General features: G+C 42.8%; 1 protein-coding gene across 1 annotated transcript in view; it reads left to right on the top strand.

Moving 5' to 3' along the window:
- The window catches only part of AATF (apoptosis antagonizing transcription factor), a 108,861-nt gene that overhangs the window by 42,371 nt on the left and 45,960 nt on the right, over positions 1-20,530 (top strand). Inside the window, exons 7-8 of the mRNA XM_060757024.2 lie at positions 2,179-2,343; positions 5,942-6,025. Of these exons, the coding sequence (XP_060613007.2) occupies positions 2,179-2,343; positions 5,942-6,025 (249 nt within the window). The remainder of the gene's footprint in view (positions 1-2,178; positions 2,344-5,941; positions 6,026-20,530) is intronic.

A 20,530-nucleotide genomic window follows, 5' to 3' on the forward strand; every position in this document is an offset into this window, starting at 1 on the left:
CAAAACGATCTTAACAGATTACAGAGATGATCGGCTAAAACTAACAAAATGAAGTTCAACAGTGAGATACTCCACTTGGGCAGAAAAATTGAAATGCAAAGAGACAGAATGGGGGACGCGTGGCTTGAGAGCAGTACGTGCGAAAAAGATCTTGGGGTCGTGGACAGGAAGGTGAACATGAGCCAGCAATGTGATGCGGCAGCAAAAAAAAGCCGATGGATTTTGGCCAGCATCAACAGGAGTCTAGTGCTAGAGGGGGGTCGACCTGATCTCACAAGGAAGGGAGTTCCATAGCTGGAGAGCAATCACCGAGAAGTTTATACCATCGATGAACCGAAATGGGAAAAATATGGAAGGAAAAATTAAAATGGACCAACTCCTATAGCTTAAAAGAAAACTGGTTCAAAATGATGTTCCAATGGTACATAACACCAAGTAAATTGGCTAAGTACTACAAAAATACATCGGAAGATTGCTGGAAGTGCAAAGATAAAAAAGGTACTTTTTTACATCTTTGGTGGACTTGCGAAAAAATTAAAAAATTCTGGACGGAGATACATATAATAACAACTAAATTATTGGAACTACAAATAGAAAAGAAAGCAGAGTACTATCTACTAGGAATATTTGATTTCGAGATAGACAAAAATAAAGACAAGCTTCTCTTCCACATGGCTACGGCAGCAAGATAGTAATAGCAAGTAAATGGAAAAACGAGGAAACTCCGAATCTAGATGACTGGAGACTAAAATTGATAGACATGATGAATATGGACTCGTTGACGCAATACATAAGAACTAAACAGAAAGCAGGAGGAACCAAAATAGATTGGTCTCCAATCAAGAAATTTCTAGAAGGAAATGAAGAACAGAAAGGAGACACGGGAAACAGCAAGATGGAGTTAGACGACAAGTACAAAGGATAAATTAATCACCAACTAACCACGGGGGGAACAATTGAATAATTAACAAGATTAAACAATACTAACACACTCCGCGCCCCACTTTCCAAAATCACTGGCACCCCCCTCCTACCCCCCCTCCTTCCTACCCTACTCACCATTAGGAAGCATACCTTTCCCATATCCTATTCCCTCATCATCCCTCCCCCACCCGATAGGTAGAAATCTTTCCCACCCCCTCTAACCCCACCGGTCTATTACCCCTACCCCTTCCCCCCCCCTCCCCGGCCCTTTTAAGGTAAAATCAATATGTCAATGACTAACACCCCATTGATGTAATCCTCAATAAAAATTATTTAAAAAAAAAAAAAGAAAAGAAAAAGTGAGTCCACAAAAAGCGAACCGTGAAGTATTGAGGGAACACTGTATTTATTATTTTTCTCTATTATTATTATTATTATTATTATTATTACATTTCTTATTCTACTCTATTTATTATTACAGTAGAGTCTGGCTTATCCAACCTTCGCTCATCCAACGTTCTGTATTATCCAACGCAATCTGCCTCCCGCCTGGAATAAAGTCTAGGGTGGGAGAAAGAAAGACCCCTTGTCTGTTTTGGTGCTAAATTCGTAAATATAGTAATTACTAAGTCACGTTACTGTGTATTGAACTGCTTTTTAAACCGCAAGCATTCACGGGAGGCAAAAACCCGCGAAAAAGCGCGTCCGCGAAAAGCGAATCGCGAAGTAGCGAGGGAACACTGTATTGTGTATTCTGATAATTGTCTCTCGATTGTCTGTCTGTGGTTACCTGGAGGGGCCGGAGAACTGAACCTCCGCCTGCCTGCTTGGGGTTTTGCTCTACCACTGAACAGATCACGCTTTGGGGTTCCTTTGCCATCATAACCCTTTGAGCCTTTGTTTCTTTCCCCCTCTTCTTGGCGAACGCAGCTCTGCAAAGACAGGCTTGACATCAAATATCAATTGTTCACAAGGTGTCATTCTGTACGCTTGTGGCAGTCGTGCCGCGAAACAAGTCTATTATGTGAACCTTTCTTCTTTCCGCCTGCCTCGGGGACAGTATTTATATATAATATAATATAAATAAAACCTTCTCTGCACAGAAATCCGAATGAAATCCCCGACTAAAGCCTCTCGTGTTGGAAACGCTTTCTGCTTATCCAGTAACACAGAAAGATAGAAGGGAGGGGAGCCGTTAGAGCCGTGAGCAGCGGCTTTTCCCGCCTTATCTGACACTGCTTAATGTTCTTGCAGGGTTTCAGTGCCTTTGAGCGTTCAGTCTTGACTCAGATTGATCATATTCTGATGGACAAAGAGAGATTACTCCGGCGGACACATACCAAGCGGTCGGCGTACAGGGTTTTGGGGAAGCCACAACAAGCGCCCGAGCCTCTTCCGGAAGCCTTGCCGGGACAAAAGGTAAGGGGCGAACCAACCAGTCAAGCACAGCGGTTCTCAGCCTGGGGGTCGCGCCTCCTGGAGGGATCGTTCAGTCATTTTGGGGGGTCGCGAAGCTGCCTTGGCTGCCCCCCCCTCCAAAATGTCTGCCGACCCCCTGAGCCAGCCAAATGGCACTCATGGCAGGTTCCTCCAGGAGGAGCAAAGGCATGGGGGAAGAAGACTCACTCTATTCAGGCCTGCAAGGTGAGTAAACTTCATGCCATCCTCAATGCCTGGCCATCTGTGGAGCCTTCACCACCTGGCCTTTGCCTCCTTCCGAGCTCAGAACAGGGTGAGAGACGGGCGGAGGGAGTTCTCTGTGCCAAGAACTATATATCCCAGCAGCTCCAAAATGCCAAGGTCTATGTTCCCCAAGCCTCTCCAGTATTTTCTGTTGACCATGGGAGTTCTCTATGCCAAGTTTGAGTCCATTCCATGGTTGTATGACTTCAGAATGCTTTTGGGTGGGAGGGAACTATATATCCCAGCAATTCCCAAATGTCAGGAAAATAACCCAAAAACTCTCCCGTAATTTCTGTTGACCATGGGAGTTCTCTATGCCAAGTTTGAGTCCATTCCATGGTTGCATGAGTTCAGAATGCTTTTGGATGGGAGGGAACTATATATCCCTCTTTCCGAGCTCAGAACATGGTGAGAGACGGGCGGAGGGAGTTCTCTGTGCCAAGAACTATATATCACAGCAGCTCCAAAATGCCAAGGTATATGTTCCCCAAGCCTCTCCAGTATTTTCTGTTGACCATGGAAGTTCTCTATGCCAACTTTCAGTCCATTCCATGGTTGCATGAGTTCAGAATGCTTTTGGATGGGAGGGAACTATACATCCCAGCAACTCCCAAATGTCAAGAAAATAACCCAAAAACTCTCCAGTAATTTCTGTTAGTTATGGGAGTTCTGTATGCCAAGTTTGAGTCCATTCCATGGTTGTATGACTTCAGAATGCTTTTGGGTGGGAGGGAACTATATATCCCAGCAATTCCCAAATGTCAAGAAAATAACCCAAAAACTCTCCCGTAATTTCTGTTGACCATGGGAGTTCTGTATGCCAAGTTTGAGTCCATTCCATGGTTGCACGAGTTCAGAATGCTTTTGGATGGGAGGGAACTATATATCCCAGCAACTCCCAAATGTCAGGAAAATAACCCAAGAACTCTCCCGTAATTTCTGTTGGTTATGGGAGTTCTGTATGCCAAGCATCTTCAATTCCATTTTTGTTGGAGGTCAGAATGCTCTTTGAGTGTAGGTGAACTATAAATCCCAGCAACTGCAACTCCCAAAAGTCAAGATCCATTTCCCCCAAATTCCACCATTGTTCAAATTTGGGCATATTGAGTATTCATGCCAAGTTTGGTCCAGATCCATAGTAATTTGGATTCTCAGTGTTTTCCAGATGTAGGTGAACTACATCTCCCATAAATCATTCTCAATTCCTCTCAAACTCCTCCAGTATTTTCTGTTGGTCATGGGAGTTCTATGTGCCAAGTTTGGTCCAGGTCTGTAATTCATGGCGAATCTCAGTGGTCTGTGGAAGTCAGAGCGGAATTGGTTGAAGGTACTGCAGATCCCATCATCCGTTGTCCATACTCCCCCAAACGTATTGTTTTTGTGATTAATCACTATGCTTTAACTATGTTCAATTTGTAACAATGAAAATACATCCTGCATATTAGATATTTGCATTATAATTCATAAGAGTAGCCAAATTATTTATGAAGTAGCAAATAAAATATGGTTGTGGGTCACCACAACATGAGGAACTTTATTTAGGGGTCACGGCATTAGAAAGGTTGAGAACCATTGGTTTAGCACTTGTATGGAGACAGCAGGTTGTCTTGAAGAAGATTGCTAGAAGCAGGATGATCAAGAAGGAGTCTCGCAGTGGTTCTCAACCTTCCGAATGCTGCGACCCCTTAATACAGTTCCTCATGTTGTGGTGACCCCCAACCATCACATTATTTTCGTTGCTACTTCACAACTGTTATGAATCATCATGTAAATATCTTACTATGCAGGATGCATTTTCACTCATTTGGCACAAATATCCAATACACCCAAATTTGAATACTGGTGGGGTTGGGAAGCGATTGATTTTGTCATTTGGGAGTTGTAGTTGCTGGGATTTATAAAACATCTACAATCAAAGAGCATTGTGAACTCCACCAAGAATGAAATTGAACCAAACTTGGCACACAGAACTCCCATGATCAACAGAAAATACTGGAAGGGTTTGGTGGCCATTGATCTTGAGTTTAGGAGTTGTAGTTCACCCTGCCACATACCAATACTGCCATCTGTTGAGGAGTTACGAAGGTGGAAGCATTACTTTTCATTCAACCCTCATACTGAAAGAGTTTGGTGGGCATTGACCTGCGTTTTGGAGTTGTAGTTCACCTACATCCAGAGAGCACTGTGGACACAAAAAATGATGGATCTGGACCAAACTTGGCACAAATACCCAATATGCTCAAATGTGAATACTGGTGGAGTTTTGGGAAAATAGATCTTGACATTTGGGAGTTGTAGTTGCTGGGATTTATAGTTCACCCTCAATCAAAAAGCATTCAGAACTCCACAAACGATGAAATTGAAACAAACTTGGCACACAGAACTCCCATGATCATCAGAAAACACTGGAAAGATTTGGCAGGCATTGACCTTGAGTGTTAGAGTTGTAGTTCACCTACATCCAGAGAGCACTGTGGACTCAAACAATGATGAATCTGGACCAAACTTGGCATGAATACTCAATATGTCCAAATGTAAACACTGGTGGAGTTTGGGGAAAAAAAGACCTTGACATTTGGGAGTTGTAGTTGCTGGGATTTATAGTTCACTTACAATCAAAGTGAATTCTGAACTCCGCCAACGATGAAATTGAACCAAACTTGGCACATAGAACTCCCATGACCAACAGAAAATACTGGGCTGGTTTGGTGGGCATTGACCTTGAGTTTTGGAGTTGTAGTTCACCTACACCCAGAGAGCACTGTGGTCACAAACGATGATGGATCTAGAGTCTAGACCAAACTTGGCACAAATACTCAATATGCCCAAATACTGGTGGAGTTTGTGGAAAATAGAGCTTGACATTTGGGAGTTGTAGTTGCTGGGATTTATAGTTCTCCTACAATCAAAGAGAAATTTAAAAATAAATGAAAAATAGAAATATTATGGTATGTTTCAAAGTTGTTAAAATACAATTTCATTGCAATTTCATACGCAGTTGTTTAGATATCTCTTTACTTTACACTCCTTTACTATCTATTCCTGCTTTACTCCTAAACACCATTAGCTTATAAGACATAGGGTAGACCTAAGGGGCTCTGCCATAGAAATTGATTCCAAAAAGGGCTCTGTGAGGACCCTACTGTAATGTAATAAGGCCAAGTCCTATTTTGGGAGAAGTACAATATCAAAATGAATCAATGAAACACTTCATGTCTGTTGTCTCAATAGACCTGCAATTCTCGAAGGCCCTGAGAGAGAGCCTTTGAGCAAATGTACCCTATCAGAGCCTTACAAATGCACATTTCTGTTTTTTTACTCTGACCATTTTCAGGAGGCTGTTCCATCGACTGTGTCAAATGCGCACCTCAAGGACCTGGATGAGGAGATCTTTGATGATGATGACTTTTACCATCAGGTAGGGCCATGATACATTTGGGGAGGGATTTCCAGATAATTTTGAATGGCTGCTTCCATTATCCTTCAATGCTGAGTGGTTCAGGTTAAGATAGTGGTTCTCAACCTTCCTAATGCCGTAACCCCTTAATACAGTTCCTTATGTTGTGGTGACCCCCAACCATAACATTATTTTCATTGCTACTTCACAACTATAATTTTGCTCCTGTTATGAATTATCTTGTATATATCCGATATGCAGGATGTATTTTCATTCATTTGGCACAAATACTCAATACGCCCAAATTTGAATACTGGTGGGATTGAGGGGAGGATTGATTTTGTCATTTGGGAGTTGTAGATGCTGGGATTTATAGTTCACCTACAATATCAAAGAGCATTCTGAACTCCACCAATGATGGAATTGTACCAAACTTGGGTCACAGAGTTCCCATGACCAACGGAAAATACTAGAAGGGTTTGGTGGGCATTGACCTTGGGTTTTGGAGTTGTAGTTTACCTACATTCAGAGAGCACTGATGTATCTGGACCAAACTTGGCATGAATACTCAATATGCCTAAATGTGGACACTGGTGCAGTTTGGGGAGGATATACCTTGACATTTTGGAGTTGTAGCATCTGGGATTTATAGTTCACCTATAATCAAAGAGCATTCTGAACTCCACCAATGATAGAATTGGGTCAAACTTCCCACACGGAACCCCCATGACCAACAGAAAATATTGTGTTTTCTAATTGTCTTTGGCGACCCCTCTGACAACACCTTGCGACCCCCCCCCCAGGGGTCCCCACCCCCAGGTTGAGAAACACTGGGTTAAGAGGTTGAGAAGTGAAAAGCCGCTGAAGAAAACCACTGTTGTCCATCCAACCTCTGTTTCAAAACCTCCAAAGAAGGAGCCTCCACCACACTCCGGGGCAGAGAGTTCCACTGCTGAACAGCTCTCACAGTCAGGAAGTTTTTCCTAATGTTCAGATGGAATCTCCTCTCTTTTAGTTTGAAGCCATTGCTCCATGTCCTAGTCTCCAAGGCAGCAGAAAACAAGCTTGCTCCCTCCTTCCTATGGCTTCCTCTCACATACTTATACATGGCTATCATATCCCCTCTCAGCCTTCTCTTCTTCGGGCTAAACATGCCCAAATCCTTAAGCCGCTCCTCATAGAGCTTGTTCTCCAGACCCTTCATCATGTTTCCTCTCAGCCTTCTCTTCTTCAGGCTAAACATGGCCAGCTCTTTAAGCTGCTCCTCATAGGGCTTGTTCTCCAGACCCTGGATCATTTTAGTTGCCCTCCTCTGGACACATTCCAGCTTGTCAACATCTCCCTTCAATTGTGGTGCCCAGAACTAGATACAGTATTCCAGGTGTGGTGTAACCAAAGCAGAATAGAGTATGGGTAGCATGCGTCCTCTCAGCTTTCTCTTCTTCAGGCTAAACATGACCAACTCTTTAAGCTGCTCCTCATAGGGTGTGTTCTCCAGACCCTTGATTAAAAGTTCTGAACAGGAGCACAGACAGCAAAACAAACCTTACAAGGGCACCAACCCTTCTCAATAATAATAATAATAATAATAATAATAATAATAATAATATCTTTATTTCTACCCCGCCACCATCTCCCCAATGGGGACTCGGGGCGGTTTACATAAGGCCAAGTCCAACAACGCAATACAATAGATAAAATCAAAACACAAACAACAATATAAATTACATAGAACATAAGATGTAGGAACACAGTGAACAAAAATAAAACTACAATAAAATCATTCATAACATAAAATAGAACAGTGAGCAAGCTGCCTGTACAAGACTAGAATATGGCTAAAAACACAGGGTGAGACAACAATGGAGGAAATTCTTTTGTGGGGGAGAAACTTTCCGAAGTGGAGTTGAGAAAGAGCCTTCATACAGAAGAGGAGGGGGTATGCACTAAAGACAGATGTTGAGAAATAACCGTCATATGGGATAGTATGATTAATTTCCAAAAGCGCTGTGGAAGAGCCAGGTTTTGAGGTTCTTTTTAAAGCTTTCTAGAGTAGGGGCTCATCTTATCTCACCGGGCAATGTATTCCATAGTCAGGGAGCCACTGAGGAAAAGGCTCTCTCCCTTGTTCTCACAAGGCGGACCTGAGATAAGGATAGGGGTGAAAGAAGAGCCTCCCCCGAGGATCGGAGGGATCGGGCAGGTTCATGGAGGGAGATACGGTCACGAAGGTAGGGCTTTGTAGGTGACCTGTACCTTGAATAAACGGCAGCTAATGGAGCTCTTTAAACAGGGGGGTGGACCGCTCCTGGTAGTTTGCTCCCATTATTAGTCTGGCTGCCGAACGATGAACAAGTTGAAATTTCCAGGCCGTCTTCAAGGGTGGCCCCACGTAGAGCCCATTGCAGTAGTCCAGTCTAGAAGTGAGTAAGGCATGGACCACTGTGGTCAAGTCCAACTTCATGAAGTATGGTCGTAGTTGGCGCACAAGTTTTAATTGTGTGAAGGCCCTCCCGGACACCACCGACACTTGAGCATCAAGCGTCAGCGCTGACTCTAGAACAGTGGTTCTCAACCTGGGGTCCTCAGATGTTTTTGGCCTTCAACTCCCAGAAATCCTAACAGCTGCTAAACTGGCTGAGATTTCTGGGAATTGTAGGCCAAAAAACATCTGGGGACCCCAGGTTGAGAACCACTGATCTAGAAGGACCCCCAAACTGCGGACCTGTGACTTCAGGGGGAGTGCAACCCCGTCCAACACAGGTTGCCACCCAATACCCCACTCAGATGAATGACTGACCTGGAGGGCCTCTGTCTTGTCAGGATTAATCTTCAGCCTGTTCGTCCCTATGCTTTCCAAAGCTTAAAAATGCAAAGTTTTTTATTCGGAGACACAAATGATGTATGCTTTTCGTATTCTTGTTATGGTTTTATATTCTGCGTTAATGTTTTTGAATATTTTATGGTGTTTTGGGGCATCCAAATGTTGCCATTGTAAAGCGCCCTGAGTCGCCTAAGGGCTGAGAAGGGTGGTATACAAACATAATAACTAACTAAATAAATAAATATTTTTGGCTGGAGTTACGCTTAAAACATCTGCCTGCTCCAATTTACACACAAATTCAGCTTAAGAACAAACCTACAGAACCAATCTTGTTTGTAACTTGGGCACTGCTTGTATGTATGTGTTTACTTGCTGTGCTTCCAAACGGGTGATATCTTTTTGTCAGCACCAAATGCATCTTATTCGCTTGTTGTCTTGCCCATTGATGTTAATCGAAGTCAGGGAGGAAAGGGTTCCAGATGCCAACATCTGGCTGCTTGTCAAGGTGGCCTCCTGCCCCTGACCGTGGCCCTTTCGGAATATGGTGGCTTCAGTTACTTACTCAGAGGACTGAGACCGTTGACACACACCTCGTGCGTCAAAAGTGGATATCTGCTAACTGCTGCTCTGGGCCAGAGTGAAGGGGGGGGGGGCAGGGGACAGAGTTCCACCTTGTCTCCTGTGCTATGCTAATAATATAATATAATATAATTATTTATTTCCAGCATTTCTATCCCGTTCTTCTCAGTCCCCTAAGGGGGACTCAGGATGGCTTACATTTGGCACAATTTGATGCCTTTAAATATAACTAAGCAATATAACAACAATTAAAACAATAAATAGAACATTAATTAAAACAATAAGAACAGTATTAACCATTCCAGACAAATTCTATATCTAAAGCGCTAGTTATGCCTGCTGTCCAAAAGCCTGGTCCCAGAACCACGACTTCCATTTCTTCCTAAAAGACAGGAGAGATGAAGTCGATCTTACTGATCTTACCTCGTTGGGAAGCGAGTTCCACAGGCGGAGGGCTACCACCGAGAAGACCCTATCTCTCGTCCCCGCCAGACGTATTTATGACACTGGCCGAATGATCTTAAACTGCAAAACGTGACGTAGTGGGAGATGCATTCGGACAAGTAAGCTAGGCCAGAACCCTATAGAGCTTTATGGGTCAAAACCAGCACTTTGAATTGAGTTCTGAAGTGGATTGGCAGCCAGTGGAGTTGATGCAACAAGGGGGTGGTGTGCTCCCTGTATGTCTCTCCAGTTAGTAATCTGGCTGTAGCCTGTTGGACTAGTTGAAGTTTCTGAACAGTCTTCAAAGGCAGTCCCATGTAGAGTGCGTTGCAGTAATCTATTCAGGATGTAACAAGAGCGTGGACTACTATTGGCGGATCAGACTTCCCAAGGTACAGGAATACATATAATAATAATAATAATAATAATAATAATAATAATAATAATTATTATTATTATTATTTATTTTATATTATATGTAATATTACTAATAATATTATTATATAATGATATAGTACAATATCTATATAAATAAAAATGCAATGTTCATTTGTGGGATTAACAGAACTCAAAAACCACTGGATGAATTGACACCAAATTTGGACACAAGACACTTAACAACCCAATGTATGTCCTTCACTCAAAAAATTGATTTTGTCATTTGGGAGTTGTAGTTTCTGGGATTTATAGTTCACCTACAATCAAAGAGCATTCTGAACCCCACTGACAATAGAATTGGACCAAACTTGGCACACAGTTCTCCCATGACCAACAGAAAATACTGGAAGGGTTTGGTGGGCAGTGTCCTTTGATTTTGGAGTTGTAGTTCACCTACATCCAGAGATCACTGTGGACTCAAACAATGATGGATCTGGACCAAACTCTACACGAATACACAATATGTCCAAATGTGAACACTGGTGGAGTTTGGGGAAAATAGAATCTTGACATTTGGGAGTTGTAGTTGCTGGGATTTATAGTTCACCTACAATCACAGAGCATTCAGAACCCCACCAACTATGGAATTGGGCGAAACCTCCCACACAGAACCCCCTTGACCACCAGAGTGGGCCACAGCAACACGTGGCAGGGGACGGCTAGTTTACTAATAATATTATAATATAATGATATAGTACAATAAAGTAATATAGAATAATGATAGTGTACTATGCTAATAATATAATATATTGTGTGTGTGTGTGTATAACTTTCTCTCTCTTGTAAGCCACTCTGAGTCCCCTTCGGGGTGAGAAGGGCGGCATATAAATGTCGTAAACAAACAAATAAATATCTGCTCAGCCGAGAGGCCTGTTCTGTCTTGCCTCTTTCCTCCTCCGTTCTCCTCTGCCACCTTCCCTCCTTCCTCCCGGCCTTCTCTCGCCTCTTCTTCCCCTCCATCCGCAGCCCTTGTCCACAATATGCTTCTTGGGAGAGATGATCTGTAAAGATTACCACTTCATTGTGTCCAAGTAATTGAGAAGATGCCGAACCCTCTTGACAGACGCCGCCGAGTACCTGTTCCGCTGACCTGGTTAATTTTCTTCCGTTGCGCAGGATTTGGCAGAGAGATTGGAACTGAAGTCTTATTTGGTGATAAGGCTCGGCGGAGGGAAATGCAGCTGTATGTTTTCTGTCGCCTCCCAATTAAATGGGCTTCATAAAGGGCATCATTCTTCTTCTTCTTTGTCAGAGTGAAGCTGTTTCCAGGAGCAGGAGAGCGGGGGAAACTCCGTAGGCTGGATTAGACCTAAGCCCATCCTCTGAATGACTAGGTTGCTTTAGCTCATCCCTTCCTTATTCTCTTTTGATGGCCTTTGTATTGGGCCAAAACAAGGGCTGCGGGGCATGTTTTGAAGGAAGACAATTATTAAATTACACATAATATTACAGTATAGTGATATAGTACAGTATTGGAATACATAATACTAACATTGTGCTGTACTAATAATATAATGTATGCACATATAATATTGATAATAATATTATAATGTAATACGATATATTAATAATACAATATAATAATTATTATATATTTCATATTATGTGTAATATTATTAATAATATTACAGTATATTGGTGTAATACAATATGGGAATGTATGTCACTAATATTGTGCTAGGCTTATAATATAATATATTATATTTACATATAACTTGTAAGCCGCTCTGAGTCCAGGGTGGTATATAAATGTCATAAATAAATAAATGTAAGGGTTGGAACAGGCATTTGAAAACAATATGATTATGTAATTATATTTTATATGACATGTAATATTACTAATATTACAATACAAATCATCCCCTGCCATGCGTTGCTGTGGCCCACATGGTTCTCTGTGGGAGGTTTGGCCCAACTCTATCGTTGGTGGGATTCAGAATGCTCTGTGATTGTAGGTGAACTATTAATCCCAGCAACTACAACTCCCGAATGTCAAGATTCTATTTTCCCCAAACTCTACCAGTGTTCACATTAGAACATATTGAGTATTCGTGTAGAGTTTGGTCCAGATCCACCATTGTTTGAGTCCACAGTGATCTTGGGATGTAGGTGAACTACAACTCCAAAACCAAAGAACGTTGCTCACCAAACCCTTCCAGTATTTTCTGTTGATCATGGGAGAATTGTGTGGCAAGTTTGGTTCAATTCCATCGTTGGAGTTCAGAATGCTCATTGATTGTAGGTGAACTATAAATCCCAGCAACTACAACTCCCAAATGACAAAATCAATTTTTTTGAGTAAAGGACATACATTGGGTTGTTAGGTGTCTTGTGTCCAAATTTGGTGTCAATTCGTCCAGTGGTTTTTGAGTTCTGTTGATCCCACAAACAAACATTACATTTTTATTTATATAGATACTAACCATGCCCACCATGCGTTGCTGTGGCCAGCCTTCCCTCCCTCTTTCTCTCCTCCTTTCTATCTCTCCTTCCTCCCCTTTTTTCTTTCCTTCTCTCCTTCCGTCCTTCTCTTCTTCCTCTTCCCTTCCTTCCCCCCTTTTCTTTCTCTCCCTCTTTCTCCTCTTTCTTCCTTCTCTGCGTATTCTTGGACTGCAACTCCCAGCAGTCTTCCTTATCAATCTATCTACCTACCTACCTATCTCTATCTAATCTATCTATCTGGAGGATTGCTGGGAGTTGCAGTCCAGGAATAGGAAATAGGAAATTTGCAGGGATTGGGATGCTCTCAAAATCCCCAAGGAGAAGACATCTTGCAGCTTGGAAGCAGTGCATTTGGATCGTCCTCCTCTCTTAAAGGGCCTGGTCTAGGGGATGCTGGGAACTGTAGTGCATAAGAGAGTGTGGATATGCTATTGTGTGTTTTGTTTGTCAGGAGGAGTCGTTTTTGCGCATGCACTATGGCATCTTTTTGCTTTTTTGTGTGGCATTTTGGAATTGTAGTTGCTGGGATTTATAGTTCACCTACAACCAGAGAGCATTCTAAACCCCACCAATGATAGAATTGGGCCAAACTTGCCACACAGAACCCCCATGACCAACAGAAAAGACTGGAAGGGTTTGGTGGGCCTTGAGTTTTGGAGTTGTAGTTCACCTACATCCAGAGAACACTGCGGACTCAAACAATGATGGATCTGAACTAAACTTGGCACGAATTCTTCATATGCCCAGATGTGAACACTGGTGGAGTTTGGGAAAAATAGAGCTTGATGTTTAGGAGTTGTAGTTGCAGGATATAGGGTTCACCTCGCGTGGATGCTCCATATGCCCAGATGTGAACATTGGTAGAGTTTGGAAAAATAGAGCTTAACGTTTAGGAGTTGTAGTTGCAGGTTTTATAGTTCACCTGTAACCAAAGAGCATTCTCAACCCCACCAATGATAGAATTGGGCCAAACTTGCCACACAGAACCCCCATGGCAAACAGAAAAGACTGGAAGGGTTTGGTGGGTGTTGACCTTGAGCTTTGGAGTTGTAGTTCACCTACATCCAGAGAGCACTGCGGACTCAAACAATGATAGATCTGGACCAAAGTTGGCATGGATGCTCCATATGCCCAAATATGAACACTGGTGGAGTTTGGGAAAAATAGAGTTTGATATTTAGGAGTTGTAGTTGCAGGATATAGGGTTCACCTCGCGTGGATGCTCCATATGCCCAGATGTGAACATTGGTAGAGTTTGGAAAAATAGAGCTTAACGTTTAGGAGTTGTACTTGCAGGATTTATAGTTCACCTGCAACCAAACCCCACCAATGATAGAATTGGGCCAAACTTCCCACACAGAACCCCCATGACCAACGGAAAAGACTGGAAGGGTTTGATGACTGTTGACCTTGAGTTTTGGAGTTGTAGTTCACCTACATCCAGAGAGCACTGCAGACTCAAACAATGATAGATCTGGACCAAACTTGGCACGGATGCTCCATATACCCAGATGTGAACACTGATGGAGTTTGGGAAAAATAGAGCTTGACATTTAGGAGTTTTAGTTGCAGGATTTATAGTTCACCTACAACCAAAGAACATTCTCAACCCCACCAATGATAGAATTGGGCCAAACTTGCCACACAGAACCCCCATGACGAACAGAAAAGACTGGAAGGGTTTGGTGGGTGTTGACCTTGAGCTTTGGAGTTGTAGTTCACCTATATCCAGAGAGCACTGCGGACTCAAACAATGATAGATCTGGACCAAACTTGGCATGGATGCTCCATATGCCCAGATGTGAACACTGGCGGAGTTTGGGAAAAATAGAGCTTGATGTTTAAGAGTTGTAGTTGCAGGACATAGGGTTCACCTCGCATGGATGCTCCATATGCCCAGATGTGAACATTGGTGGATCTGGACCAAATTTGGCATGGATGCTCCATATGCCCAGATGTGAACACTGGTGGAGTTTGGGAAAAATAGAGCTTGATATTTAGGAGTTGTAGTTGCAGGATTTATAGTTCACCTGCAACCAAAGAGCATTCCGAACCCCACCAATGATAATGTTGGGCCAAACTTCCCACACAGAACCTCCATGACCAACAAAAAGACTGCGTTTTCTGACAATCTTTGGTGATCCTTCTGACACCCCCTCGGGGTCCTGACCCCAGGTTGAGAAACGCTGCTCTAACCAGAATGTTTACTTTCTTGATTTCTGGATAATGCCTTGTAGACGATTGCAAACTCTGGCAAACTCTTACGAGTCAATACTGGAAGTGCTCTTGTTCTCTTTCTCTCTCTTCTCATCCCACACTTGTGTTCTTTCTTTCTTTTTGACAGGCTGGTTTACCTTAATTAAACTGGTGAGCGATTAGTAGGGACAGTTGATCTTGTGACTCTCATTAGATGCGTTTAGATTTTCTTTTCTTTCTTTTTTTTTGCGGAATAGGGAGATGCCTCCAGCCATCCTATAGGTTAATGGCAATACAATAATCTTATCATAGGCATGTGTCTTTGGAATGGCTGAGTAGATGGCTAATAGCACGTTTTAAAGCTTGGTGTGGTGGGGCGTTTTCTCAATAGGTTACTAGGAAAATGGCACCTTTGCTGTTGTTTGATTTGTCTCTGTTAACAAGAGGGTTCGAGGCCCATCTGCGGCTGGAAGCATGGGCAAGTCTGTATTGAAGAGTCCCAATCAATTGTAGCTGATGGGCACACATTCAGTGCCATTCTCTGGCATATTTGGGAACCATATTTTTTTTAACATAATTTTTATTGAATTTTTAGGGGGAAAGGAAAAAAAGGAGGAGAAAAAAGGGGGGGTAATAGGGGGTAGGAAAGTTTAACAGGTAGAAAAGAGGAAAGAGGAAGAAGCTAACTATGTTTAAAAGGGTATGGAAATTTCCCTACTGATGGAGACTGGAGTGGAAGGGCTAGAGGGGAAGGAAAGGTAGAAAAATTGAGGTAAAATGAAGAAAAAAAGAGAAGAAAAAAGCTTAAAGAAAAGAAAAAGAAAAAATAGTAATATATATATATATAAATAAAAATAAAATCATTCGAATCCAGGGAGCGGAATGAGCTCCTGCTATTAGCTCCAGCTTCTGCCAACCTAACAGTTCGAAAACCTGCAAATGTGGGTAGATTAATAGGTACTGCTTCAGCGGGAAGGTAATGGCACTCCATGCAGTCATGCTGGCCACATGACCTTGGAGGCGTCTATGGACAACACCGGCTCTTCGGCTTAGAAATGGAGATGAGCACCAGAGTCGGACATAACTGGACTTATTGTCAGGGGAAAACCTTTTTAATAGCTGGTAATAGTGAATTTAATAATAATAATACATTAATAGTTGGTAATAGTGAATTGTATTGAATGAATGAGTCCTATCATGGCTGTGCTGGAGGATCTAAGCAATGCCTAGAGAGGATGTCTCTGTAGGTATTGCAAAGTCCCCCAGCGCAACTCTTTGGCCAATTTCTAGCAGAAGCATACCACTGAATAGCCTGTAGGACCTAGAAAATAACTAGAGAGGGCATAATCATATTTCATCACATAATAGTCACAACTATTATGCAAGGAAACAATTTACAAAACCTGGAATGGAGTTCTTTGAAGAAAGGAGGGAAGATCCAAGTTCCAGTGACCTCCATTTCAGATTTAAGGGGGGGGGGGGGGGGGGAAACAGCCATAACGCCAATGGGGGAAGAAGAAAGGAGCTTCAGAGACCTCCATTTTGTAGTTTTGAACTGCCTTGACCTTTGGAGAAGGAAGGGAGAATCAGTCTCATATGGAGGTGTGACTATTAGGCAAGAAAAACATAAATACTATTTTTGGGATCCAAAAAATGGGGGTGCAACCATTATGTGGTGAAATATGGTATTTTTTCAGAAATGTGCAGGTACCAGTACTGCTGATATGGCAGTCATATTATATCTTATAAGGGTTGAATGAAAAGTAATGTCTCCACCTTCATAACTCATAAACAGATGGCAGTACTGGTATGCAGTAAGTACTGGCTTTTGTTTAGTAGACTCTCCTCTACAGTTCCATTTTGGCGGGAAGCCTTAGCATTGAATGGTTGTGTTGTTAAAGTACGAAGTATGGAACCCTGTGCAGATGGTCGGTCAATGCTACTTAAGCAAAGTGCAGTCATTGAATTCTTGACAGCACAAGGTGTCACCCCAAAGGAGATTCATCAGAGAGAATGCAAGCCGTTTATGGTGAGAACTGTGTGTTGTTGGGCAAGTAAGTTTAAAGATGTTGAGGTGGGAACATCTGACTTGTATGACAAAGAGTTGGACGTTCTGTGTCAGCAACCACCGAGTTTCACAAGCAAAAGGTTGACAGATTAATTCAGGATGATTGTCGTATCACTCAGAGAGAAATTTCAAGCGTAATCGGCATTTCACAAGAACGTGTAGGTCACATTATTGCTTTGCTTGGCTATCAGAAGATCTGTGCACGATGGGTACCCAGGATGAGAGAACTGTGATATGGTGCTTGTGGAAACAGAGTGTCGACTTCTTCCATGACGGCTTCAGAAAACTTGTTCATCATTGGCAGAAATGTATCCAATTGTCTGGTGATTATGTGGGAAAGGGAATAGTGGTATTGCTTTGCTTGGCTATCGGAAGATCTGTGCACAATGGGTACCCAGGATGAGAGAACTGTGAGATGCTGGTTGTGGAAACAAAGTGTCTACTTTTTCCGTGACGGCTTCAGAAAACTTGTTCATCATTGGCAGAAATGTATCCAATTGTCTGGTGATTATGTGGGAAAGTGAATAGTGGTATTGCTTTGCTTGGCTATCGGAAGATCTGTGCACGATGGGTACCCAGGATGAGAGAACTGTGAGATGCTGGTTGTGGAAACAAAGTGTCGACTTCTTCTGTGACGGCTTCAGAAAACTTGTTCATCATTGGCAGAAATGTATCCAATTGTCTGTTGATTATGTGGGAAAGTGACTAGTGGTATTGCTTTGCTTGGCTATCAGAAGATCTGTGCACAATGGGTACCTAGGATGCTGACTCCTGAAATAAAAGCGCACAGACATGAAATTTCAGAGACTGGCTCTCACCACCATACAACATCCTCCATACAGTCCAGATTTAGCACTGTCTGACTTAATCTGTTCCCAATAATGAAAGAAGATCTGCGGGGACATCATTATGCTTCTGATGAAGACACTGAGAGAACTGTGAGTCGCTGGTTGCGGAAATAGAGTGTCGCTTTCTTCCGTGACGGCTTCATTGTTGACAGAAATGTATCCAATTGTCTGGTGATTATGTGGGAAAGTGAATAGTGGTATTGCTTTGCTTGGCTATCGGCAGATCTGTGCACAATGGATACCCAGGATGCTGACGCCGGAAATGAAAGCGCACAGACGTGAAATTTCAGAGACTGGATCTCACTGCCGTACAACATCCTCCATACAGTCCAGATTTACCACTGTCTGACTGAATCTGTTCCCGATAATTAAAGAAGATCTGTGGGGACATCATTATGCTTCTGATGAAGACGTTGAGAGAACTGTGAGTTGCTGGTTAAGGAAACAGAGTGTCTACTTCCGTGACGGCTCCAGAAAACTTGTTCGTCTTTGGCAGAAATGTATCCAATTATCTGGTGATTATGTGAGAAAGGGAATAGTGGTATTGCTTTGCTTGGCTATAGGAAGATCTGTGCACGATGGGTACCCAAGATGCTGATGCCTGAAATGAAAGCGCACATCTTGAAACTTCAGAGAGTGGATCTCACCACCGTATGACATCCTCCATACAGTCCAGATTGAGCACCGTCTGACTTCCATCTGTTGCCAATAATGAAAGAAGATCTGCGGGGACATCATTATGCTTCTGATGAAGACGTTGAGAGAACTGTGAGATGCTGGTTGCGGAAACAGAGTGTCGACTTCTTCTGTGACGGCTTCAGAAAACTTGTTCATTGTTGGTAGAAATGTATCCAGTTGTCTGGTGATTATGTGGAAAAGTGAATAGTAGTAGTTAAAGAGCACATTCTAAGGATTATTTCTGCGTTTGATTTATTAAAATATTCCTATCCAAACCCAAGTAATGAAGGTGGAGGCATTACTTTTCATTCAACCCTCTTTTTGCGAAGGGATGTATTACCTGCTTTAAGAGCATCCCCCTTCCCAAATTGCTCTTTTCCTGATAGGCCTTTGCATTGGTATGAAACTCATGTCTTGAATCAATGGCTGCGAGGGATGCAAATGTCTCATGCAGTTGAGCCATGGTGTGTAATTCAGACAGGGTCCAACCAAACAATATCAGGAACTTGTCTTTGGGAAAGTTATATGGTCTGGGTGAGGCAAGTGGAGCTGGTCTTGCTCCCGTTTTTATCCGGATTCTTCAATCACTGCTGCTCCCTGCAATTCCTTTGCTCTGCCTCGGTCTTCACACATCAGGGCTTCGTGCTGATAGTGTGATTTACTTGCGCTTCCTACTTAATAATTAGACACTGGGAGACACCATCTGTCATTCTTAATGGAATACGTGGGGGTCTGACTCGAATTTCTCTGTTTTGGCTAATAAATTCTAGTTGGGATAGCGGAGCGTAATGAAATATTACAACTTCAGGAATGGACAGGGACGCTGGGTCCCCTCCTTCTCTCTTTCTCTTTCTTTCTCTCTCTTTAAGGCCCTGTGTTGGAATAATAATAATAAAAAAGATTGCTCCTTCCTTCAGTAAATTAGTTTATCATTCATCCTGTATTCTCAGCCCTCTCTTGGCTCTGGAACGTGGTGCTGGGGGCAGCTGCGAGGCCCTGGACCAGAAAAACTAATCACATCTTGAAAAGACCAGGGGCAGCCAGCCAGGGCCAGCTTGACTTATCTTCAGTGGCTAGCCTGCTGGCCAAGGGTTTATTTCAGTCTGCACAACTTTTCTAAGTCCATTTTTTAAAAAATAAAACAGCCAAAAGGACCATGCAACTATTCAGAGGTAGCAATGGATGTTTGCATTTCAATATCTTTATTTGTTACTTACTACTTAGGCAATCCCTCGTTGTCTGAGTAGGATAATCCTCCAGGGTGGGTCCGTAGGTGACTGTGGAGCCCTATTCTTGATCTGCATCGTCTCCCGCAGTGAGGGCATTGGTTTCCTGGTCAGGGTTGGCTTGATGCACCTTCCTTTTGGCACGTTTCTCTCTTTCGCCCTCCATTCGTGCAAATTCTGCAGCACTGCTGGTCACAGCAGACCTCCAGGCCAGGGCTTCCCAATTTTCAGTGTCTATGCCAGAGTTTTTAAGGTTGGCTTTGAGCCCATCATCAAATCTCTTTTTCCTGCCACCAACATTTGTTTTCCATTCTTGGGATTAGAGCAACTGCTTTGGGAAAGGGTGGTCAGGCATCTGGACAATATTGCCGGTCCAGTGGAGTTGATGGCGGAGGACCATCGCTTCAATGCTGGTCTTTGCTTCTTCCAGCATGCTGACATTTGTCCGCTTGTTTTCCCAAGAGATTTGCAGGATTCTAATAATAATAATAATAATAATAATAATAATCTTTATTTATACCCCGCCACTATCTCCCCAGTGGGGACTCGGAGCAGCTTACATGGGGCCAGGCCTGGATAACATATTACCGTGGAATAAAACCAAAAACATAGACAACAAACAATGTCAAAATTATATAGAAAGAAAGAAAAAAATCCAGATTTTCCAGAAGCATGGAAAATCATTCTAGGAGTTGCATGGAACGCTGATGGAATCGTTCTGTATTCTCAGCCCTTGCATGTGATGTCTGTAGACAGTCCACGTTTCGCAGGCATATAGCAGGG

This window comes from Anolis sagrei, chromosome 11, assembly GCF_037176765.1.
Source record: "Anolis sagrei isolate rAnoSag1 chromosome 11, rAnoSag1.mat, whole genome shotgun sequence".
Lineage (NCBI taxonomy): Eukaryota > Metazoa > Chordata > Lepidosauria > Squamata > Dactyloidae > Anolis > Anolis sagrei.